Here is a 25,889-nt window from a genome sequence, read left to right as displayed (position 1 = left end):
TAAATATGTTATGTGTAAGCAGTTATTACCCTATAGAAGTAAAATACCTCCTTTATTGTAAAAGATATATTTATTTTATCATAGGACATTGCATCATTATTTCATAACCTGATACCTACACATACCTACATCTGAATTCCTACCCATAGCAAAAGTGTGTCATGTGTCATTGCCCGATTTGGCACGTTTTTAATTTAACTCATTTAACACTTTTAAACATGTTTACCACGTGTTCAGTCTGCTGTAGCCTCCAGTATTGCTAAGTCTAAATGTATTCATATGAAAGTTTGACAATTTCACACACTTTATTCTTAGAAATAGAAACAATCATATTTGACCATAATCACCAAAGTTTGCTGTTTTGCTTATGAAGTCAGACTTAACTCACCAGTTATCTGCAACTCAACTGGTATTGAGTCTATTCCTAAATATCAAAATCAAGTTTGAAATCTTCGTATCGTGACAACACTAGTACAGACTTGACTATGTTTTGATTTTGAATTATTTTGGTTCACGGCTGCTTCCGTTCAGCTGCTGATGCTGCGGCAGTGAAGAGATTCCATCAATGAGCCCGGACTCTGTTGCCCCGGTAACGCGGTGTGAATGAGAGCGTTACCTTGGAGACGCCGGGAGGATGTGTCTCCATGGCAACGGGAGAAGACCAGGGATAACCACTCTGCCACAGTAGCACGGGAAGGATATGCAAACTCCACTCTGGGAGGAGTCTAACCCGCAACCTCCGTACTGAGAGGAGGAGACAGGATAACCACTCTGCCACAGTAACACAGCAGGGTCACATTCTTTATTTGTCATGGTTTAGTAGATAAAAACTCATGGGAGCGTCCGGGATGCCTAGATAGTTGGTTAAAGATGTTTTTCAGAACCAATGGAGCATTTACCCCTGAACTAAACAAATGACACACTGTGTATTAGACGCAGTCATTGGTTTTCAACATTTAGGTGGTGATGAATTAGTTGGGCCTCATTCTTTTTGACCATTAGCATAAATAAAGTATCAATTCTATACTAGTGGGATGATGTGCAGTCCCTCTTTTTCTTCCCTCTCTCTATTCCTCTCTTTTCTTTTTCCCTCCCTCCCCACTCTCACCTGTATTTCTCTCACAGCCCTCTCTCTCCTGTATCTCTCTCTTTCTCTCCTCTCTCTCCATCCCTCTGAGAGTAGATGTGATTGACAGGTGCGACAGGTGTTTCTCAGGTGTTGCCCCTGCCGGCTCTGCTCGGTCACCTCTCCTCCCGCGGCACCCCCCTGAGGTTCACCTGAGCAGTGCAGTCTCTCACACCTCACTCACACTACTACTACACACCGTACTACACACCGGTACTACATAATACTACACAGTTATACTTACTTCTGTAGTACTTGTGCTACTGCTGCTTTTCAATCTGTCACATCCTGCTCTCCAGGGACAGGTGCCAGCTTCTACAGAACGCTTCTATTAGTTTAAATGTCCCATATTTAGCTAAACTGATTCTTGTGAGCTTTAAGCCATGTTAGAATGTTGTTACTTCCTAAAAAAAACAGACCTGGAGTTGTGTTTTGTTTCATTCACACATATTGGAGTAACCCTTTAATATTAGTCTCTCTCCAAAGCTTAAAATGCTCTGTTCCACCTTGTGAGGTCATGAAGCTGTAGTTTTCAAATAAACAGCGACCGTTTACCTTTTATTCAGTAGAGATTGGCAATTCCAGGGCTGAAATGACTTTAATGACTCTAGTGAAAGTCCCACCTTGACACCACAAGGTGAGACTTGCAGGTGACTACTTTTACTCAAGTATATTTAAAGACTTTGGGACATTGCAACTAATAATAATTTCGTTAAAATGCTTTACAGTTGTGTGCACTACCACTACTCATGCACCACTTTCACACTTGGCAATGTGGGTGATAGTTTTGCCAGTGGCGCCTCACTGTGGCATCTTGTATTCCCAGCGGTGTCTCATCCAGGTACTAACCAGGCCCAGCCCTGCTTAGCCTCTGAGAGCTGACGAGATTAGACTTTGACAAGGAGATTTGGCCTCTATCTATAGTGTAAAGTGCGTACGACAGGTTAGACTACGCATTTCATTAAAACGGATAGCTATATTTAAGATTTTGCTAAAACGTTTGCCCAAGTCTGTTCATTTCCTGGTTGGACATGGGCAGCAGATATGAGGCAATTACGGAACTTGACAAATGACAACTCTATAACTTTTGCTGAATTAATGGCACACTCATGCATGCACAGTATTCTAATGCACCAGCTAGACAAGATCCTAGCTCAAGATCTACAATGAAATGGTTCTAAAGAATGAACACGCATTTAACCTGTAGAACTGAAAGGAAAGACAAACCGGGTCCTGTTTAAACTAGAAGACTTTTAAATCAGAGGTCAGACTTGTGACCATCTCTGACCTGATTTTGTCTTTATGGTCTTGTGTTCACACTGTGTTTTACGTAAAAGCCAATAGAGACAGACATTGAAAATCAGCCTTGGCTAAAATGTTATAGTGAGACTTCTTGAAACATACAAAGTTTAAACTCTGCTGTGTTTCCTCTGTGATCCTGTCTGCGCTATGGCCTGTGTGTCTTTGTTTCCTTGGGTTCTTCGGGTTCCTCATGCTCCGCTTTCCTCCTCTGGTTGTGCTGATCTGTGTGTTCCTGTCTTAATATATGAGCTCTTACCGGAATTAGAAACAGGCCAGCAAAGGAGGAGGGGCTCGAGCAGAGAGGGAGGGGGTACAGCAGAGGGGTAGATGGGCTGGACTGGGGTGTGTGTGTTTGATACTGTGAGCTACTGGTTGAGTTATTCTGCAACATTGACTTTTTAACCATATTATAGTTGTTTTCCCTCATCATTTATTCACCTTTATGCAAACTTCCAAGAAACCATATTGTGGATCAAGCCCATTGTGTATTTATTTTGTTTTCCAAGTTTATTTTCTCATTCTTTGATACACATAGCACTCGGCAGCGTCATGTAGTAATTTTGGTACAAAGAAAAAAAATCCGCAGCTCGCTAACGTGTGATCTGCAGCGATATATAGGAGGGGCTTCTTTCTTGTGATCGGTATCGGATCCAATTGGGCACCACAGTTTTCTAATGTGAAAGTCAACTGGGTGTCATAGATTATAACTATATAGTAGACACCAGCACGATATGTCTTCTTTAAGCAAATTTTTTACTTTTGTGCGTAGTATATTTTTTTGGGTAATACCCCCGTCTCTCTTCTCCCTCTTTCATTTATGTTTCTATTTGCAAATAATTATTTCTTTCTCTTTTTCAGTATCCTGTCTTCAGTGGGCTCTCAGTTGGACCTGCGTACTCTCCGAGCCGTGCGAGTGCTGCGGCCGCTCAAACTTGTCTCTGGCATTCCCAGTCAGTACAAAATCTCCCATCTCCCATTTATTTAAACGGCCTATATTACACAAAATCTGACTCTTGTGAGCTTAATAAAAAAAAAAAAAAAAAGATTCTAGTGAAAGTGTATGCAGTTTAAAAACACAGTGGAGGAACTTAGCCTAAATATTCAGGGTTTGTCTGTTAAACGTGTTAATGAAAACAAAACACAACTCTAAGTATGTTTTTGATGAGGTAACATTATAACATGGCTTAAAGCTCACAAGAGTCAATTTTGTGTAATACCAGACCTTTAACCATAATGTGGACTGTTCTGACTGTTCTGTGTTTGTCCACTAGGCCTGCAGGTCGTGTTGAAGTCCATAATGAAGGCGATGATCCCTCTGCTACAGATTGGGTTGCTCTTGTTCGTGGCCATCCTCATGTTCGCCATCATCGGGCTCGAGTTCTACATGGGGAAGTTCCACACCACCTGTTATGATGACATCACCCGTAAGTAACCTCTGTCTTAGACTGACATGAACCGGGAAGAGAAACGTCAACAAAAACACGCCAAGTTCAACTGTTCGCATTGTTATTGTCCAACTTGGCGTCCAATCTTAATTGGCGCGTTTTAATTTAAGATGTAACTCTTTTAAATATGTTTATTGTGTGTTCTGCCAGTGAGTATTGGCAAGTTTAAAAATATTTATATCAAACTTCCATTTCATGGAATTTATATTCTAAGAGTAAATTTAATCAAGCGAATCTCAAAAATGAGATTTGTTCTAAGTTTGGTTACTGCAGCAACTTCAGCACTAGAGCCAAAGTATCTAGGCATGCTCAGTTTGAAAAACTGTGCCAAATCGAGTAAGGCTCCAGTGACACATATGTCTCCTGTGGGAATAACAGTGCAGTTTTAGGTTTGGCTTTTGCCAATAAGATAAGGACATAGTTGTCTATGTTATAGTTTGGTGTTTTAGTTCTCAGGACAATTATCCAATCAGAAAGATGTATTAGCTAAAACAATGTTAAATAGTAAACAAAAGTGCTGTAGAACAACCCAGTAAACTGCTGGGCCACGACTATATATTCGTTTTAATTGTTTCTTTTTTCAGACCAAGGTTTAGTTTGTTTTCATACCTGAAAGTTTCAACTGTTCACTAATGGTCTTCCTCAAACCACTCGTGATGAGTTGAAATAACTAAGCTGTGGTCTGAAAAAATAATGTATTAAAACCAATTAAAGACCTGATGAACCTCACTGGACTACATCACTCTATAGTGTCAGAATACTTTTGAATCAATGCTGAGTTTAGTTTTCAGTATCATAAAATCTCCATAGATTTAACATTAAACTCACAGAAAAAATATCTATGGAAGTGGACTGAGGGACTGTGACGTCATCCATAGTGTTGGGCTCCAAATGAAGCCAGTCGAGGCTTGCAGTTATAGCAGTTAGTTTGGTGCTGAGTTTGGAAATCTGCATGCCAAAGAGCCATGCAGGGACAAGGTTGTTGAAGGTACTTGCCCCTTTCCACTGCTAAACGCCCGCACCGCTGGTGTGGAGTTTAGCAATGAGGCACACTAGCTGTTGATCAAACCTGTTGCTAACACTAGCAGGAGACACCACTGGGAAAGAAAGATCCTGATTGTTCTGCTATTTATGTTCATACCTTCATTTATGGACCAAATAATTAAATAAAAACCCCACAATAATGTAGAGTGGGATTTTAAGGTCATAATGATGAGCCCGATGGCAACAATTACAGAAAGGGCAATAGTTTTTCAATAGAAAGTGAATTGGAGCCAGCTAGAAAATGAAAAAAAACTTGTATGTGTGCCCTCTATCTGCAGGTTATGACACTGACGACCAACTCAGTTGTGACTGTAGATGTTGCCCTACATTAACTCCCCCCTCTCTCCCCTTCTCCCTCTCTTTATGTCTTTATGCAGATGAGACAGTGGACGACATCCCCTGTGGCACAGAACTCCCATCTCGGCTCTGTCCAAATGGAACGTCCTGTAAAGGTGGCTGGCTTGGACCAAACTATGGCATCACACAGTTCGACAACATCCTGTTTGCTGTTCTGACCGTGTTTCAATGCATCACTATGGAGGGATGGACCGATATGTTATACTATGTGAGTAAAACCAGGACTAAACCAGGACTAAACCAGAACTGAACAAGGACTGAACCAGTACTAAAACAGGACTAAAACAGAATTTAAAGTTCGACAGTGCACCCTCTGTATTAAACCAGTTAATCTGAGGACAGTGGAGTTGTTTTTTTAGTACAGTAGACTTGTAGTTTTACAGTGTGGTCTCTGTATTAAAGTTTGATCATTTCCTCTTCGCTGGTTCTGAGTAAAGTCGGGCTCCATCCATCACAACAGGTTAAAAATAGACCTGAGACCAGAATAGAGAGAAGAGAGGAGGAGGGAGGGAGGGAGGGAAGGGGAGAGGGAAGGAGAGAGGTAGGGGGAGGCAGTGTGAGAGAAAAGGAGAGAAGACAAAGGGAAGGAGAGAGAGGGAGAGAAGAGCGAGGACAGGGGAGATAGAAGAAAGGAAGATGAAGAGAGGAGGGAGAGCGGAAAGAAGAGGGGGAGGGAGGGGGAGACAAGATGGAAGAGGAGAGAGGGAGGCAGAGAGAGGATGGAGGGAGACAAGAGGAGAGAGAGAGAGAGAAAGAGCAGATGAAAGAAGTGAGAGAGGGAGAAAGGGAGACAAGAGAGGTAGGGAAAGAAAGTAGATGGTACAAAAGATTGAGAGAAAAGAGGCTGACAGAACAAGAAGGATAGAGGGATAGAGAGGAGGAAAGAGAGGGAAGTGAGAGAGTGAGGAGACAGAAGAGAGAGAGAGCGAGAGGGGAGGTATGGAAAAAATAAAAGAAACATGGGGGAGCTGTCAGTACCAGAAGCAAATGGGGAGAAAGACGGGGGGAGAGAAGAGAAAGAGGGAGTGCAGTGAGGGAGGAAGAGAGAAGGAGTGGGGGGGGGGAGAGGTGAGAGGAAGTATTGTCACACAAACATATGGTGGTTGGTTTATTTTAAATTTGCTAGTACAAAATGTATTTCTATTTTTACAATGTGTCATCAAGAAAACATTCAAATCAACAAGAAAGTTTCACTTCAACCAATCAAAAAGTTGCCCAAATAGTGCTGTAACAATACTAAAATTACAAGCTTGATTTTGATATTAAGGAATAGACTCGATTCCGATAACATGATTAAAACAAAAACACTCTTTCTTGAGACAGTAGAATATGATTTTCAATATTGAATCATAGAACTTTCTTTTATATTCCCATGTGGCCTTATATCTGTGTGATCCCTCAGTCGTCCAGTAGGTTCCATAGTGGTCCATGGGCGTACACTAGTCTATGTGTCTTATACTTGTTCTGATACAGCTCAAAATCATTCTAAATCTATTCAGGAAAGGTTCATTTCTGTCCTGTGAATGTGACTTTTTTATTATTGATACTTGCTCAAATGAGTATCTAGTTTCAATAGTAATTTTAGTGTGAACCCTATACCCAAAATGTTACTGTAGCTTTAAATCTTAAGGATTAGGTAAAAGGGCTATGCTAACGGTAAATAACTAACGCTGAACTTTAGCTAACAGCCACTGCTACTACAAACAGGACAGGAGGTTAGCATGGCTCTGTTAAAATAGCTGGATCGGGTTTTGCTAGCTTAGAGCTAGTTTGCTCTGAAGTCAAACTAAATTTTATTTAAAAAAAAAAAAAGGTATGTATATATATATATATGTGTGTATATATATCGCCCAGGTGAGTACATAGCTTGGACAAAATAGCATTTGTTGTAGCATTGCTAAGCTAATTGAAGTAAGTAAACTGCAGCTGTTTTTGCTAGCTTGGCCTCAGTGAGGTAATATGGCAAAAGTGTAGCTTTTGTATTGTACTGTACTGTATGCAGAGCTTGCTACAAATGTTTATTATTTGAACATTTGTGTAGGTAAAGTTTCATTAAATTTGTTGATTAGGCAGTGCAATTTATAAAATTTTAATCAAGATTCAGGTCTATCAGTTTGGGTGTTCTTAATGGAGAGGTCATTAAAAGCATGTAGCCTGAGGCAGATGGAAGATATTTGACTATTTTATGTGACTACTATATATATATAGCACTGATTAAAAGTATTGTTTATGTTCAAAGAATTAATTTTAGTTTTTCATAACACAAAATTAAATTGAATATTGGGATTGATCAATATGGGAGAAAAAAATATCTATTTTTTTCTCATATCGCTCAGCCCAATTAGATGTCTTTATTGTGATGCATTTTAGATATAAGTTCCTAAAATGACGCCACACTGCCAATTTGCTTATAACACTATGTATTTTCAGAGTAATGACATGGGAGGCATTTTATACATAGACTTTAGTTTATAAAAGACTGGCTACTAATTTAGAATGATATTTGCACTTTTTGGCATAGTGGCTGTCCACCTCAGATCTTCAGCAGAGGTTGATATTTAGTTTGGGCCAATGAGATGCCTGAAGAATATGCATAAAATATTTGGACATTTAGTGCCAAGAGATAACTACACAAAATGTGACAGTTTGTAGTAAAACAAGGTTGTGGGGGGAATTTGTAGTAAATTCAAATGATATAATTTGGTAAAAATAACAAAAAAAATCTGCAGATCCTCGTCTATCTGTATCTTTGGATTCATGCCATGACAAAACCCATATCAGTGGATGTCCAGTTTATACTTCCTTTATGTTTAAATGTGTACGTTGTGTTGTCAGAGTAATGACGTGGAGGGCAGCGCATGGAACTGGATGTACTACATTCCCCTCATCATCATCGGCTCCTTCTTCATGCTCAACCTGGTGCTGGGTGTGCTCTCCGGGTACGTCCCCCCTAAGAACTGTGCTCCCTTTAATATAAATATCACAGGTAATAATAACTCACATGTTGTATGTGTGGTGTGTCCCACAGGGAGTTTGCCAAAGAGAGGGAGCGAGTAGAGAACAGGAGTGAGTTTCTAAAGCTCCGGAGGCAGCAGCAGATTGAGAGAGAGCTCAATGGGTACCTGGAGTGGATCTGTAAAGCAGGTGTGTCAATCTATTAAGCAGGTCTGTGTAGGTATGATGATGAGAATGTCACAAGGAACTAAATGTCTCAATGCTAATGATCATTTTGGAATCTAATCATTATTTAAATAGCACCACTGACTGAAATAGTCTACACTTATTGGGTAATAATAATCGGGCCATCTGTACTGCAAATTTAATGTTGTTTAATGTTAAATAGAAGTTAATATTAGCACAGCCACACAAAGACATACCTTTGTGAATACAGAAGTGTCCTCCACTGAAGTCCCACAAATTATTATTATTATTATTATTAATACCTGACTTACACATTTGTTGTTTTAACAGAGGAGGTGATTCTGGCCGAAGATGGAACAGGGAACTTTGATGGTGAGTCTGTTTGTAGTTTTGATCTATGGATTTGTAATTGTTAGAACAGATTTACCGAACTTATTAACATTTTATAGAGCTGATTTTACAATATATCTGTATTATAGAAAATTCTTGTTGTACCTGTACTTTAGACCTCTACACACTTATTATGGAATATCCTTGTGACTCCATGAGGTCTTATTCTGAGTAAAAGCTGCTAACCCTGTACATTAGACCTTTACAAACATGTTCTGAAATGCATGGATTCTTGTGTTAGTTTATCAGTTCATATTTCAGTCTTCTCTCAAATGTACACTCTGAACAGAATCCTACTTATTAAACATGTATCACAAATCTAATATCAATCGCAATTAAATTATTTTCCAAAATCGTGCAGCCCTAATCTTCACTGGGGCAAGACACATTTTGCTCAAATACATGCGAGAAATTAGGTATAGGCCCTATAACTGTCTCCTGGGTATAAAAATGAAACTGGACTGTTCTGAAATGTCCTTGGCCGATTGGAAAAGACAATCGGATCTCGGACAGATGGAGCATGGACAGAACTCTTCCTGTGAGTTCTGACGCCACACTTTTTATTTTTTTCTTTGTGATTTTTGCCAAAGATTTCCTCAAACAATCGAGTCACGGCCAGCTCCCATTTGGATGTGTGGATTTTAGACATACTAACTTTTATTTTTATTATTCTGATGTGAGTGGATGTGATACTAGTGTGAATTATAGGTGCACTGTATAACTTTTTTGTTGAAGTGGCTGCCATCTGATTTTCTCCACTGAGATTTTATAGCTTTGCTTGGAATGTTCCACAGTATGCCATTAAACTTATCTATCTCCATGGAGACATGCAGGTGATGCCACCAGGCCAAGTTACTGGTCAGATTTGTAGAGGTGATCTCGCTCAGTGTAAAAATGCTTGGTTTTTTTAATCTATTTTTTAGCTAAAAAATAATATATTTTAGATAAATATAAAGCCCTACTGTGGAACATTCCAGGCAGTACATAGTACATAGTATACCTATTTAGAGTTTATATCTTGGAAGTAACCTATGAACAGTGTATTGAATATATACAGTCCTGTCCTGATTTAATTCTGGTTTTAGTCCTGGTTTTATTCCTGCTTTAGTCCTGGTTTAGTCCTGGTTTAGTCCTGATTTTAGAGCTGATTTAGTATGGGTTATTCCTAGTTTTAGTCATAGTTTAAGTTTGGGTTTAGACCTGCTGTAATCCTTGTTTAATATGCTTGTTGCTGGTTTAGTTTTGTTTTTAGTCCTGGTATAGTTGAATATTAAATAAATGACCTGCTTTTATCATGGTTTGTTCAGGTTCCAGACGGAGGCCTACAATCAAAACCAAAAACAATAAAACGGAGCTGCTGAACACGGAGGAGGGAGAGGACAACATGGGGGACGCTGTCGGTGAGGACACTAGAGATAAACTATTCCTACAAACTATTCATCAATATAAGGACGTGGATGTATATGGCACCTCGCAATCATCTAGTTTATTGGTGGTTTTCAGAGTCTAGAATGTGGACAGGAGCCTATTATCCCTATTGATACTTTGCAGTGAGATCACACTAGGAGTGTTCTACATCTATAGTGGAATGTTGAGCAGTTACTATGGTGACACAACATTACACACATTAGCAAATACTGTCAACAAAGTTTTAAAATAATCTGAAAACTCAAGAAAAAATACAAAATGGATTTAAACAACACATTTTCAGGAGTCTGTGATCAATATGAGCATTCATGTTCCTGTTTAGTTATTTGATTTTCTACAAAAAAAGGTGAGAGTGACTAACTGCTAGCTAATGCTAGCGTGTGACTGTAATTTTATGTGTGAGAGACTTGTTTAATAGCACAAATCAGCTCGCCTGTTGTAGTCCCAACCAAACCAGCTCTTTCTGGTCAGATTGAGTTAAAATAAAGCTCAGATTAAAGTCTAACAAGCCAGAGCAGTGTCTACAGTTAGCATCACATCCACAGGAAGTGTTGATGACATCAGCTGCAATTGATTACATTATATGTTGCCATGATATATCCAAAAGGTATATTATACACAGATATTTAATTAGATGATTTCTTTTTATGACTAGACCCATTAACTTCTGGTATTACAACAAAAAATAGCATTAAAGAAATATTCATTTTCGCTGCCTCCTTTGATATTAAATATTATTGGCCTATAGAATGTTGTGATGTCATCTGAAACCCAACAATACCAATACTAGGTATAAAGGTATTTTTGCCAAAAATCTGCTGAAGTATTGAGTAGCTGATTGGACATAGAGCTGGGCATTCGGTGGCAGCCACAGACCGAAAAGATCTGATACCGGCACCGAAAAACTAAGGTTCTTTCAGTGCCAACTTTCGGTTCTATCAATAAGCCAATAGGCTACATACAGTGGTTTATTTACCAGCAGCACAGGTGCTCACACATTACGACTGCACTCTGCACAAATAAATGGCACAAACAGCATTCATGTTTTAACTGTTCAGGGGCATAACTAATTGGGCATATCTAAAATATTTATGAATGTAATCCAACAAACAAACCTAAGATACTGATTCTGTAGGCACTGCTCTGTATGAATCCTATTCTAGAATCTGAAAACCACCAAAACCCATTTTTCATGTAGAAAAAAAGTGTTCACACCAAATATATCTCTGTTGTGTATATAAACATAACTTTGTGACTGGTCTTGTGTGTCTCAGGTTTTGCACGGTCGAGTATAAAGAGTGGGATGGAGGGCTCTAACTACAGTAAGAAGGAGCGCCGACTCCGGTTCTTCATCAGAAAGATTGTGAAGACTCAGGCGTTTTACTGGACCGTGCTCTGCCTTGTGGGGCTGAATACAGTGTGTGTGGCTGCAGTGCACTACGACCAGCCTGAACTACTCTCCGACTTCCTCTGTGAGTACTATTTTATTTATTGATAAATGTATCTATCTAATATTCAATAATAATAATACATGTAGCCACAAGCGGCAATGATCGGCCCTCACCCATCTCCACACAGACCTTTTTTTTCTAGGCTGGCTAGATTGGAGGACAGTTTAACCTGTGATGCACTGTCTCTGTCACACTCTGTTGTTTGTTTGATTGTATTATTGGGTCCAATATGATTTTATGTCTGTTTCATATTTCACCCAGTTGTGGACACTAATACACCTTTTATGAAAATGTACCCACATTTTAGGTTGTGCTTGTTTTAAATGTTGAATAAGTGAAAATGTGGAAGAATTCAGTGTCTCCATAGGATTACAATATGACATACACTGCCTGGCCAAAAAGGCTGGATTTAACTAAGCATATAAGTGGGGGTTGCTGCAGTTGGTCAGGTCTAGGTTCAGCAACAGTCTGTGCTCAAAGAAGGAGGTCAGCTGACACCTGAATATACTGAATGACCATAAATTCCATAATTCCATAAATGGATTTTTTCTTCCCTGATGGCACATGCATATTCCAAGATGACAATGCCAGGGTTCATCGGGCTCAAATTGTGAAAGAGTGGTTCAAGGAGAATGAGACATAATTTTCACACATGGATTGTCCACCATTGGGAATCTTTGGGATGTGCTGGAGAAGGCTTTGTGCAGCGGTCAGACTCTACCATCATCAATGCAACATCTTAGTGAAAAATTAATGCAACACTGGATGGAAATAAGTCTTGTTACATTGCAGAAGCGAAATCGAAACAATGCCACAGCGAATGCATCCCATGAACAAAGCTAAAGGTGGTCCAATGAAATATGTTTTTTTTGTTTTTTTTTTCAGCCAGGCAGTGTATATCACATGATTAATCCAAGAAGGGTTTGTGCATTCCTGTAGGTGACGGTCTATCACTGATCATTGTGTTGAAATATCAATGTAATCTGTGACAGCTAGTGTGTAAGTGATTCAAATTTCAACAGAATCAGATTAAGCATGTGTGAGTAAGATTAAAAGATCACGCATTTATGATTGAAATTTGAGCTCTGTAAGTCAATGCTCGTGGCTGTGAGAAGCCATCGAAGAAACAGGAAATGAAGGCATTTTTTGCTGCCATGCTCAATTCAATTCAATTTATTTTTGTTTAGCCCAAAATCACAACAGCGGTCGCCTCTTAGGGCTGAACATGATAACTCAGTTAACCAACAGAAAGTTAGAAAATCAACAATGAAACAGACCTTGGTTAATAACAGACAAGCAGATTAACCCACTCAAAACAAGCAAATAGAAAACTGTCCCAGAACACCCCCTGTTCTTAGACCCTCCTTCTCAGCAAGGAAAAACAAAACAAAAAAAAACTGTGGGGAAAAAGAGAAACCTCGAGGAGAACCACAGTGAAGGAGAGATCCACTCCCATGGACGTGCAGGCTGCAGATGTCCATCCATCCATTTTCTTCCGCTTTATCCGGGGCCGGGTCGCTGAGGCAGCAGTTTCAGCAGGGAAAACCAGACATCCCTCTCCACACACTTCCTCCAGCTCTTCCGGGAGAATCCCGAGGCGTTCCCAGGCCAGCCGAGAGACATAGTCCCTCCAGCATGTCCTGGGTCTTCCTCGGGGCAGATGTGTCCAGGACTAATGCCCATCCATTTGCAGATAAAGTTCAAGTCAGTAGGGCCAGAGCCCATTCAAGACTAAAGGACAGAGGGAGGCTTATCCACGGTAGGGGTCATCCTAGCCAGTTATTGGGTCACCCAGCCAGGTGATAGAAGGGGAGGCTCCAGGTCCACAGAACAGGATCAGAGCATAGGAGGGGCATTTACAGTCCAGTCACCACTGAGCAGTCAGCTGGCAGGCATCTGAAACAGTTGCACTCTTCAGAGGGGTGTGGGACAGGGAACAACATGTGAATAGCAATGAACGAACTACAGGTGAACTGAATAGTGAATGCTGTGGGCAAACTGTAAGGAGTATTTAACAAAAAATAGCTGATTATTGAATTTCAGTATCTTTAGATGCAGCTTGTCAATTCTGAGCTCAGTCAGTCCAAAGACCTAGGGCTAGTTCGTTAACAGCATTCATTAAAATCGCCGTCGAAGTGACGTCGGAAATTCAATCCATTATGGCCGACTTCCTGTTCATCATAGGCCAGTGCAGCAATTTTATATATATATATATAACTTTTACAGAAGAATACTAGACTACTGCAAAATAAACTAAAGACATTATTGGAGATTGTATACAATGTGGAACAGATGGGTTTTTAGGAGGTTTTGAGGAGGTTTGAGTCAGGTGATCGGAAGCTACGGGAGTGGGGTGGGGCTGGAGGAGATCAAAGAGGTATGGAGAAGCCTAGGCTTTGTTCTGAACATATTGTGTTTTTTGGAGATCAGTAGATGGGAGACTGTACAGCAGGCTATTTCAGTCTGGATGAAATCATGGCATGGATGTGGGTTTTGGAAGCAGAGGAAGTGAGGGTGGGGAGGAGGCTAGCAATGATACTTAGGTAGAAAAAGGCTGTGGGGTTTAAATGAGAAGGTGGGGTCAAAGATAATCATGGTTTCAACCAGGGAAGATTTAGACAAAGGAGCCAGGTACCATGAACAGTGTATTGTCTGCACAAACTTTGGTGCTTAGACATTGACAAATAGAGAGGTCAGTGATGAAGTGAGACTGGTGGAGGTGAAGGGGAGGGGATGGAGAAGCTGAGAAGGTTAAGGAGGGCTATTATGCAATTAATCATTAATAATAACATTAATTATATGATTGTTCCCTCATCAAAAACATTCCTGAAGAGGTTTTAGATTTCATCCATGCATGTTTTGAGTTGTTTAGCGATGTCTCCCAGTCAGTGTGCATTCCCACTAATGAGTGCACATCACACTGGGTTTGTCAAGTTATAGTCTACAGTTTTGTTTCCTACTTTTGTGTATTTGTGGAGAATTGCAGTGCCATAGCATGGGTGACATAGACCTGTGGGTGGAGCTTTGTACAGGACTGTACTGCTAACGGTAAGGAGGGTTTGAATAGGGTTCAGACCGCTAAATTACTCAAACATGCATGGATGACATCTGAAACCTCTTCAGGCATGTTTGTGGTGAGGGATTGTTATAACATGTTAGAAATCTTCAAAAATGCATAATACCCCCTCTTTAAATGAATGACAAACTAAGATGACAACTTAAAAATAACGTTTGTAACAGCTTCTGGTGAGTAAAATATAGTCAGATTTGGTAAATGACATCCCCCTCCCTCACGCATATGTCCCATAGAGCCCTCTCCTGTCTCTAACACTCTTTACCTCTGCACACACACACACACACACACACTCATACTCGCCCTATAGCGCCCCCTCGTGTCTCTCTGCGTCACCGTCTGTGTCTCCAGGACTGGACCCATGACTCATGTCTTTACACGTCTCCTCCCACTCACACACACGCAGCATTGGTAATTGTAGCTTTTAAATAGCTCTGTTGAATCACTGTGTGCTAACTGTCTGCTAAACACCTCTCCTCCCTCTCTCTCTCTGTTTCCCTTGCACTCTCCCTCCTCTCTCTCTTTCTCACTGTCTCTCTCCCTCCTCCTGTCTCTTCTATCCTCACGCTCTCTCCTCTCTCTTCTTGCGCTCCTCTCTTTCTCTCCTCTCTCTCTGTCTCTCTATCCCACTCTCTCCCTTCACATTCTATCTCTGTCCTCTCCTTTTCTCTCACGTCTTCCACTTCTCTCATCTTGCCTTCTTTTCCCCTCTCCTCCTACATCTGTCTCTCTCTTTTTCTCTATCTCTCCTTCCCTCCTTCCTCACTCCCTCCCTTCTTCCCTCTCCTTCCTCCCTCACTCCCTCCCTCTCCCCCATCCTCTCCCTCCTTCCTACTTTTCTCTCCGTCCCTCTCTCCACCTCTCTCTCCTTCTCCCCCTCCTTCCTTCCTTCCTTCCTCTCTCTCTTCCTACAGTCTATGCAGAGTTCATTTTCCTGGGTCTCTTCATGTCAGAGATGTTGATTAAAATGTACGGTTTGGGCATCCAGCCATATTTCCACTCCTCCTTCAATTGTTTCGACTGTGTGGTAAGTCACAATTATCTGGTCAAATACTAAAAAGATTAAACTTGTGAATTATGAGTTTAATCTGCCTTTTTTACGCTCACGTAAATGCTAAAAAATACTCACTCAGTCACTAACTCCTCCTTTGTGCTGTTGTTTCATATAAATCCTTATCTTAATAAAATGATTAGTCAACTAAGGGTGCACTCACAGTAGCCTAATCGAACTGTCCCAAGCACAAACAGCCTTTAAAGTGCAGTAGGTTTGTCCAGTGTGAGTGCAAACGAACCATGCCCAGGCAAGGCACGGTTGGGACTTAGGCCCGGTTGGAGAAGGTGGGCCAAAGCTGGGTTTGGTTGCTCATGTGCAAGCTCACGCACAATTTATGTTCGCAAGCCATGTCTTGTGCATGGAGAGGATAGAGAATAACAGGAAAAAGTTGACAGAAGCTAAGACAGAGGTTTTGAAGCATTGTGTCCTGTTGTCCTCGCTGATCCACACTGTTGTTAAATCCATAAATCACGGAGGAGCATGTATCACAGTAGGACTCATATCTGCCACACTATTTAATACATACTTCATGGCACTGGACTTATTTTCTCTGGTAAGCCGCTAGCACTGCTGCCCGATATTTCTTATTTTATTTTTTGGTAAAGGGACAGCACGTATTAATGACAATTTAAAATGTGAATATGTAAAGATTATAGCCAATGTGTCTAATTTCCTTCTTCAGTCTCTTGGCATGTTGATGTCAAGTAGTCTACACTACAGAACAGAGGAAAGAATAGCAACAATCACACAAAAGCAAATGTAACACACAACTCACTCACTATACACACAACACACTTACTATACCTACAATTATAAAACAGTTCATTTGAAGTTGGTTAAAAGTTAAACCAACAACCCTTCGATATAAAAAGTTGTCCAAAAGCCTTTTTCCCAAACAGCACAGAGCAGACACCTCTAAAATCTGTCCAGTTTGAATTTCTTTTCACAAACTCCTTTAGAGGAGATATGAACAAACAGCACTGTGTGATGATGTCACCGTGGCTGTTGGTTGTGCAGGTGGGAGTTGTGCTTGAGTGCAGCCTAGTGTGAGTCCGTTCTAAGACACATTTTGGCTGACTAAGACTCCATTGACCGATTAATCGTCTAAACTACTGTAAAACTACAGCCCTAGATGAGTGAGGGGCAGATTAACTGACGCACAGCCGAACACACTCGCTCTGAATTCATTAGAACAGCGTTATATAACAACAACACAATGAAATTCTCATCATTTATCAACACCTACCATCCGTCTTTAGTGTGTCATCTTTGAAAATTACATTAATTTAAATAGGAGTGGGCAGAAATATTGATATGTCGTGATACTAAATTTGGTGATAGAGTATTGTTACAATTAGCTGCTGCATCGATATGTCACCAGCAGTATTTTGTGATATACATATGACATATTCAATGTTCTGATGATTAAATAGTCTATGTAATAACTTTTCACAATATTGTTACTAAAATGTATTTGGTTCTTTAAAAAAACTCATTTCTGTGTAGACTCTGTACACCTGACTGGGTGACAGGTGCCTGTCTACACACCTGACTGGGCAAGGCACTTAGCTCAAAAGGTTTTTAAGAAGACTTCCGCACACTGTCTCACTCTTGGTTGAGTTTTATTAGTACAGGTACATGTGACCATCCTCAGATCAGAGGGACCTGTCATAGTATGTGAATGTTTCATTCACCCATGTTTAATACACAAACACTGTATATTTTTCTTTCAAAGTGAAAACACTCTCTACCACCTTGGAATGCCAAGTGCTCCACTGTGTTTTTAAACTCAATACATCTTCACTAGAATCATTTGAATAATTTCAGCCCTGGAATTTCACATCTGTACTAAACAAAATGTAAAAGGTAGCTGTTGACTTGAAAACTACTGCTTCATGACATCATAAGGTGGAACAGAGCATTTTGAGCTTTTGAGATGGAAATGGAAAATGATAACCTTTTTGCACCACCAGCCCGTGGCACTACCGCTCTACCTACAATATTTATGTCATCCACCAACTTTTGAATCAGTGGACAAACACTCTGACAAACCAACTGAGCTACTGTTGCCCCAAAACATGCCCTGTAGACAGACTAATAATAAAGGGTTACATAACATGTATGAATGAAACAAAACACAACTCCAGGCATGTTTTAGATGAGCCAAGCATTATAACATGGCTTAAAGCTAAAAAGAGTCAGTTTTGCGTACTATAGCACCTATCAGAAACATTACAGCAAATAATCAAATATATAACTGTCTTTAAACCCTCCTTTGCGACAAGGAAAACTCTTAAGAACCAAAGTGTGGTATAGTGCATACTTTTTGTGTCCTTAGGCAAGACACAACTAGTTCCTCTATTAGTGCCACTACTATACCATTAATAAAACTGAATGAATTGATTCACAATTGTGTTTTTTCACTGTACTTTCAGCTATTATTTGTCAAATTTCAATCAAAGCCGAGATTCAGTCATGTCTAATGATCAGCAGTTTTTTTAAGATCCTATATTACACAAATTGACTTGTGAGTTTTAAGACATACCTGGAGCTGTGTGTTGTGTTATTCACACATGTTTAAGTAACCCTTTATTATTAGTCTGTTTATATCTCCAAAGCTAAAAACGCTCTGTTCCTGATGTCATGTAGTGGTAGGTTTCAAGTTAACAGGTACCTTTTACCTTTAGTTCAGTAGAAATTGACAATTCCAGGGTTGAAATCATCCAAATGATTCTGCTAATGGTGTGTGGAGTTTAAAAACACAGCGGAGCACTTCCTGTATTATCATAGGACATCACAAGGGAGAATGGAGTGTTTTTAGTTTGTGTGTTAAACATGTGTGACTGAAACAAAACACAAATCCAGGTATGTTTGTGATGCAGAAACAACATTATAACACAGATCAGAAAATAGCGTAACATGGGCCCTTTAAATTAAATGGCAAAATCAATCAATGAATGGCAAATCAATTGGCAAAATCAACATTTGAATTTTTTTGTTCGTGATGTATCAAAATAAAGAAATAATTCTTGATTCTAACCTGTTGAGTCTCCTTGCAGGTGATAGTGGGCAGTATATTTGAGGTCGTTTGGGCAACCATCAAACCAGGAACATCATTTGGAATCAGTGTCCTTCGAGCTCTGAGACTGCTGCGAATATTTAAAGTCACCAAGTAAGTACTCCTGCCTGCTCCTGTGACTCTGCTCTTCTGGCTCTGCTCTTCTGGCTCTGCTCTTCTGACTCTGCTCCTCTGGCTCTGCTCCTCTGGCTCTGCTCCTCTGGCTCTGCTCCTGTCTGCTCCTCTGGCTCTGCTCCTGTCTGCTCCTCTGGCTCTGCTCCTGTCTGCTCCTCTGGCTCTGCTCCTCTGACTCTGCTCCTCTGACTCTGCTCCTCTGGCTCTGCTCCTCTGACTCTGCTCCTCTCTCTTTCAGATATTGGGCTCCTCTGAGGAACCTGGTGGTGTCTCTATTAAACTCCATGAAGTCCATTGTTTCTCTGCTGTTCCTGCTCTTCCTTTTCATCGTCGTCTTCGCTCTGTTGGGGATGCAGCTTTTCGGGGGACAGTATGTACATTTACTATTCTCTGTACTGTACACATGTCCAGTAATTACAGAGAGGACTAAATAACCGATTTTTGTCCAAATGCAAATCTTTACAGAAATGAGTTACATTTTAAACTATGGGCACTTTCGAATATTATGACACCACATGAACCCAACCTATTGCTAAGGGTTCAGATGGTACCACAACATTTCAAAAGCCAACATCACAGAAAATAATCAAACAGATAACTGTCTTTAGACCCTCCAAGTAAAACCACAAAAAAAAAAACAGTGGTTTTGCGGATACTTTTGTTGTGTCCTTAGGCAAGACACTTCACCTACATTGCCAATAATATTTAATACAGATGGGTACAGATACAATGAATATTCTCTAAACTCAGATTCATGTTGTAATACAGTGAGTTCTTCGAGCTAGTCACTAACAGAAATGATACATTTTAACAGTTGTGAATTATCCTTTTAGATATTTCATGACAAATTACAATGCCGTCAATAGGGAAAACTGTCTATTGTCCCCATCTGAGTATGACATCATCACATTTTAGCATCTGAAAACCACCCCTTGATCCAAATAATGTGTATTGTTTTAACTCTCTTGCCTTTGTGTTTTCTAGGTTTAATTTTGAAGCTGGGACTCCACCAACCAACTTCGACACATTTGCAGCAGCCATTATGACAGTCTTTCAGGTATGCTATCACATGTACTTAGTAGTGTTGTCACGAAATTAAAATTCAAACTCAATTTCAATACTAAGGACTCAATACCGATACCAATGCCATGATGAATGTCATTTTCAAAGCTAAATCTTTTTATATTCCCATGTGGCCTCTGCGTCCAGGTTCCACAGTGGTCCATGGGTGTATACTAGTCTATACTTGTTCTGATACAGCTCAAAATCATTCTAAAGCTATTCAGGAAAGGTTCATTTCTGTCCTGTGAATATGACTTTTTTTAGTATCGATACTTGCTCAAATCAGTATCTATTTCCGATACTAGTTTTAGTATCGATTAGTATCTGATTTTCAATACTTTTGACAACCTGCGTACTTACTTTTACATTGTTAGCAGTTGAGATAAACATTATGATCTAAGATGTTCTGTTTTTCCATGTGTACAGATCCTGACCGGAGAGGACTGGAATGTGGTGATGTACGATGGCATCGAGTCTCAGGGAGGAGTCAATGACAAAGGCATGATCTTCTCCATCTTCTTCATCGTGCTCACGCTCTTTGGGAACTGTATCCTCTTCCTCCTCTGGCCTATAGCGATAATTTCTTGATCTTAAAGGGCCCGTATTACTCTATTTTTGAATCTATGTTATAATGTTGTTTCCTCATCAAAAACGTTCCTGGAGATGTGTTTTGTTTCATTCACACATTTAACCCACAAACTCTCCATATTTAGACTAAGTTCTTCAAATGGTGCATCACTGTGTTTTTAAACTCCATACACCTTCACTACAAATCTTTTCTACTCTGTATTCTAATCTTACTGTAATGTAGTAAAAATGGTTCAGATAGCTCATGTACTTTTATACTAGTGTGCTGAAATATCGATAAATATTGTGGGCTGCTCTATCGTCATGGGTATTTTTTTTATTTATAGTTTTACCAAATTATTTTGGGACAGTGCTAAACGTTTGATGCTAGTTTGTGCAGGTACTAGTTTAGCAAAAAACACAGTTGTTAAAATGTGTTAAATAAATAGTGATATTTTACAGAATGAAATATATCGATTATCGCATGTACCGCATGTGTGACCCTAAGCCATGTGTTTAAATTTAACGTTAACTATGATACTAGATAATATTTTAGTATTTTCTGCCTTTTGCCTGTGTATTTGTTCTTGACTGTTGAACCTCAGACACTCTGCTCAATGTGTTCTTGGCCATCGCTGTGGACAATCTGGCCAACGCTCAGGAGCTCACTAAGGTACACACCACATCAAATTCACCTGCGCCTTTAAAATTACAGACCCATCATACTCACCTTACTGCACCTTTAAAACTGACCACAGTCACCTCACTGCACCTTTAACACTGACCACTAAGCTAGCCTACATACATGCTAATGCTCCTTTCACCTAACAAATTTGCTCTTTTGCTCAGTTTCTCATAGTAAACTGCTGTATTATCTTTTATGAACCTCTGTATTGTGTGTTTCAGGATGAGGAGGAGCAGGAGGAGGCTGCGAGTCAGAAGACGGCTCTGCAAAAAGCCAAAGAGGTCGCAGAGGTCAGCCCTCTTTCAGCGGCCAACCTGTCCATCGCTGCGTGAGTCTAACACTATAATACATTTTAACACAATACTTAAATAAATAAAAGCGTTTATTAAAGAGGGAGTATTATGCAAGATAAACCTTTTGGAGCTTTCTACCATTTTATAATGTTGTTCCCCACATGCATGAAGAGGTTTTAGATGTCATCCATGCATGTTTGAGTAATCTACTGATCTCTCTGAGCCTGACCCTAACACTATAATACACTTTAACACAATACAAGTACAGATTTCTGATTATTCAACACTTCATCCCACCTTTATTTAAATCCACAGTAAGGAGCAGCAGAAGAACCACGCCAAGGGGAACAAGTCTGTGTGGGAGCAGCGCACAAGCGAGATCCGAAGACAGAACCTGATGACCAGTCGTGAGGCGCTGTACAATGAACTGGAACAGGAGGACTGGAAGGTGGGAGGGGAGGGGGAGCAGGTGAGGACACCCCCTAGCACAGGTACACCACTCTGCACTGCAAAAAGCAATGTTTCTAAGGGAGGAAAAAGGACTTGGATTCAGACTCTCAATCAATCAATATCACTTTATTTGTCCCTGAGGGGCAATTTAAGCACATTCAGCAGTAGAATACAATAATAATAGAAAAGCTCAATCAAAAGTAGGGTCATCAGATCCAGTGTGGGCAGTTTGAGGTCAGCAGTAGCCCACAGGACAAAATTGTCCTTCCTCTCTGTCCTACAACATCACAGTCAACCTCCAGGGGGAGTCAGGTGAACTCTGGAGACACAGGAAAGCTCTCTTTCAAGCCTCACTCTCACTCCACTTGCTGCTTCGGTCGATGATATTCAAAGTGCCTGTGACAGGTCGAATAACTCATTTGAACAAAACACAGTAAAGATAATTATATTTAAAATTTTATACAGTTTCAATTTTTAGTTCCTGGTTGGGAATCATGACATCACGCTAGGGAATTCTATAACTGTTACCTGGCAACCATGCCGTACACTGGGCCAAAATTCCTCTAATATAAGATTATTATTTGACAAATGCAAATATAAGAAAACAAATATATTTTGTTGAAATAATGTTTAAAGTATCAGAAAAAAAAACACACAAGAATTCTCCCTTGTGTGATGCCATCAAAAATTGATACTTTGCAGTGACATCATGCTGGGGGGGTTCTACATGTATGTCTATATTGGAATGTTCAGCAGTTACCATGGTGATGCAATGCACATATTAGCAATAATTACCAAAAAAGTTTTAAGATTATCTGAAAACTAAAGCATTCATTGTCCTGTTTAAAACACTTTTCTTCCAATTTTAACAAAAGGAAATCTGCCCATAAATTAAGAAAATTGCAATTTCTGAGTCTACTATGTTTAATTATCATAAAATGAAATACACTTTATTTTATAGAAGCTTTCAGAATTTAAAAGTGCTTTACAAATGACATTACAATAATGGGATTGTCAGTCGGTACTGAACAAAAGGTAAAATATAGCTCTTAACTTGAAAACCACCGCTTTATGACATTACAAGGTGGAGCAGAGCATTTTGAGCTTTGGAGATGTAGACAGACTAAAACTTCAAGGTTAAACAATCATGTGTGAATGAAACAAAACACAACTCCAGGTAGATTTTAGTATGACTTAAGGCTCACAAGAGTACATTTTGCGCAATATAGGACCTGTAAACAAAAAAACAAAAAAAAATCCTATACCACTGTCAGATAATTTTTCTTAAAACCAGTCAGAAACACAGGAAAAGAAAACCCAATCTAATATTGTCCAAACAACATAAAACATGTAAACACAAATCCTGAATTCAAGTCATTTTAACTCATGAAGAGATGTTATACTTTTGCAGTGCACAAGTCCAGTCTGCTCCTGAGATCTGATACAGGGACAAACCAAAACACTACACTTTGCCAAGTGGTCAAAAGATTGTGCTCCATTGGCACATTTATTTTCTAACCCAAAGTACTACATTCTTTTGCAATTGGAACTGACTTTAAAATCCACTCTCACATTTAGCATATTAAGTCAAATTACCTCATGCCAGACAAAAACAAAAGGCCAACACTTGTAATTGAAATACTTTGTAAAATGATGATTTGTCTGTGCATGAGCATGTTTAAACTGTTTTTCTTCCCCAGATTTTAAGACCAAATATTCACCATTCGAAGCTCTTTATAAACTGGTTTTTAAGTGTTGCACATGTTTGCATATCTATCAAACATGTTTTGACGTCTTACTCAAAAACACAAAGTTTATAAAAGAAACAAGCTTACAGATACTCCGCAGCACATTAGAACGCATAAGGCCTGCTTTTTGCCAGCTCCATACTTCCCTCTGGGGCAAGTTTTGGTGTGATATCCCTTTAAATCTTTTAAAGTGCATTTGACAGGTTTTCATGTTTTTCCAATCATTACTTGGTTTGGTGGGATAGTACTTGTGGCAAATATTTGTCACGGTTTTGTGAGAAAAAAAAACAAAACAAACAGAAGAAAAGTACAAAAATACAGGAAGTACCACTTCTAAAATGGAATCCTTGCCCCTATGTCATCAACATGGAAAACTCCCTCCAAAATGCAGAGACAATTTACGAGCAAGGATAAGCAAGATATTTTATTGAGGTTTAAGAAAAAAAAAAGGTGTTATGCAAATACCCCTAGGTATGTCACATCTGTTGTCCAGCCACAATGTAAAATTATAAACTTCACCAAAGTAATTTTTTTTTAAATGTAAAAAAAAACAAAGTAAAAAAAAAAAGAAATTTTTAGTAAAATCTTGAACAGAATTACGGTATGTTAACTATGTTTTTGTGAAGTCTAACCTGTCATATGCACTTTAAGTGGGAAGGTGAGGCTGCTGCTGCTGCATTATTAGCGGCAACAAAACCTAAAACTTAGACAAAACTGTAACAAAAAGAAGAGAAAGAACCAGGAGGCAACTGGATATGACTCAACAAACTCCATCTCATTTCCATCCAGAAGTTCAAAACATGACAATTTATTTATAAGTCAAATTGTTCATGTGGAACCAAAGATGGAGATGGAGTTTGCAGAGGAGTGGATATCTGTGGCTCAGGGGAGTGTCCTGGGGGGCTGTGTCATTGCCTGATTTGATACCTTTTCAATTCATTTCATTAAACTCTTTTAAACATGTTTATTATGTGTTCAGTCTGCTGTAGACACACATATGGCTCAGCTTAAATGTATATTTATTAAAGTTTGACAATTTACAAAGTTTATTCTTAGAAATATAAAAAAAACAAAAATTGCATTTGACGATTGCATTTGACCATAATCCTCAAAGTTTGCTATTTGGTCATGATGTCACACTTAAATCAGCTCGGCTCCGTGTTTAACAGTTTAAATACAGAATTTTCATTAACTTTGATCAAGTATTGCATCTGTGCATCTGTATGTTGTCATGCTCAGTTTGAATTTTTTTTTCAAATCAGGTAAGGTACCAAATCAGGCAATGGCACCCCGTGCTAAAGCTAATGCTAAAGCTCATGTTAAAGCTAATGCTAAAGCTAACGCTAAGATTTATAGTGTCACTAAATCCAAACAAAATGCATCTTTGGACACCTTTAAATAGCATGTTAACAAAGGTTTCAAAGGTTATATGAAATCTGCCTGGCAAGTCCAAATTGATATCGCTCTGTATTTTCTTACAAAGGGATATCAGTCTGGTCACTACTCCCTCCATTGTCACCACTCCCTCCAGTTTCAGCTTCTAAACCTGAAACTGACCCTATTAATCTAGTTTAAACTCCCTTTGGTAATGGTTCATTCTGTCTTCAGTTTAAATCTTTTTTTCAAACAGCAGAATTTGTTTACCCACTTTACATGTGTACACAGAATGCAAACACAGAGCCATGAGGAAACACAACGTCAATACACCACACATCAAACCACACATGAAATTCAGACAAAGGACAGAACACAACCAGAATACAAATGTGACACAATATATGAGATATCATGTCTATCAAGCAACAATTTAGGGGAAACAGGAAGACCATTTGCTACACGGAAAAAAGAACATCTAAAAGAGTGTGAAAAAGATACGGCCAACAAACAAACAAGAGCAATAAAAGAACAAGCAGAGCGAGAAAATCCTAAATCAGTCCTATCTGACATTGCAAGAGACAAAACCCCAACATGGACTGGAACAATGCCAGGGCCATCTGTGCTGACAGCAACAAATACCACAGCTGGATCAGAGAGGCCATCAAGATCCACAAACGAGGTCCAAGGAGCATAAATCATGACA

The 25,889-nt window shown here is 39.5% G+C and overlaps 1 protein-coding gene across 1 annotated transcript in view; it reads left to right on the top strand.

The window, feature by feature from the left end:
• Positions 1-25,889, top strand: part of cacna1ab (calcium channel, voltage-dependent, P/Q type, alpha 1A subunit, b) — a 121,551-nt gene that overhangs the window by 27,511 nt on the left and 68,151 nt on the right. Inside the window, 16 exon segments of the mRNA XM_055224199.1 lie at positions 3,287-3,378; positions 3,700-3,852; positions 5,295-5,482; positions 8,110-8,213; positions 8,303-8,418; positions 8,746-8,787; positions 10,113-10,205; positions 11,508-11,705; positions 15,672-15,784; positions 18,871-18,983; positions 19,243-19,374; positions 19,989-20,061; positions 20,493-20,613; positions 21,239-21,306; positions 21,540-21,646; positions 21,927-22,080. Coding sequence (XP_055080174.1) covers positions 3,287-3,378; positions 3,700-3,852; positions 5,295-5,482; positions 8,110-8,213; positions 8,303-8,418; positions 8,746-8,787; positions 10,113-10,205; positions 11,508-11,705; positions 15,672-15,784; positions 18,871-18,983; positions 19,243-19,374; positions 19,989-20,061; positions 20,493-20,613; positions 21,239-21,306; positions 21,540-21,646; positions 21,927-22,080 — 1,867 coding nt within the window.

Source organism: Periophthalmus magnuspinnatus, chromosome 1, assembly GCF_009829125.3.
Source record: "Periophthalmus magnuspinnatus isolate fPerMag1 chromosome 1, fPerMag1.2.pri, whole genome shotgun sequence".
Lineage (NCBI taxonomy): Eukaryota > Metazoa > Chordata > Actinopteri > Gobiiformes > Gobiidae > Periophthalmus > Periophthalmus magnuspinnatus.
This window is presented reverse-complemented; position numbering and strand designations above follow the sequence as displayed.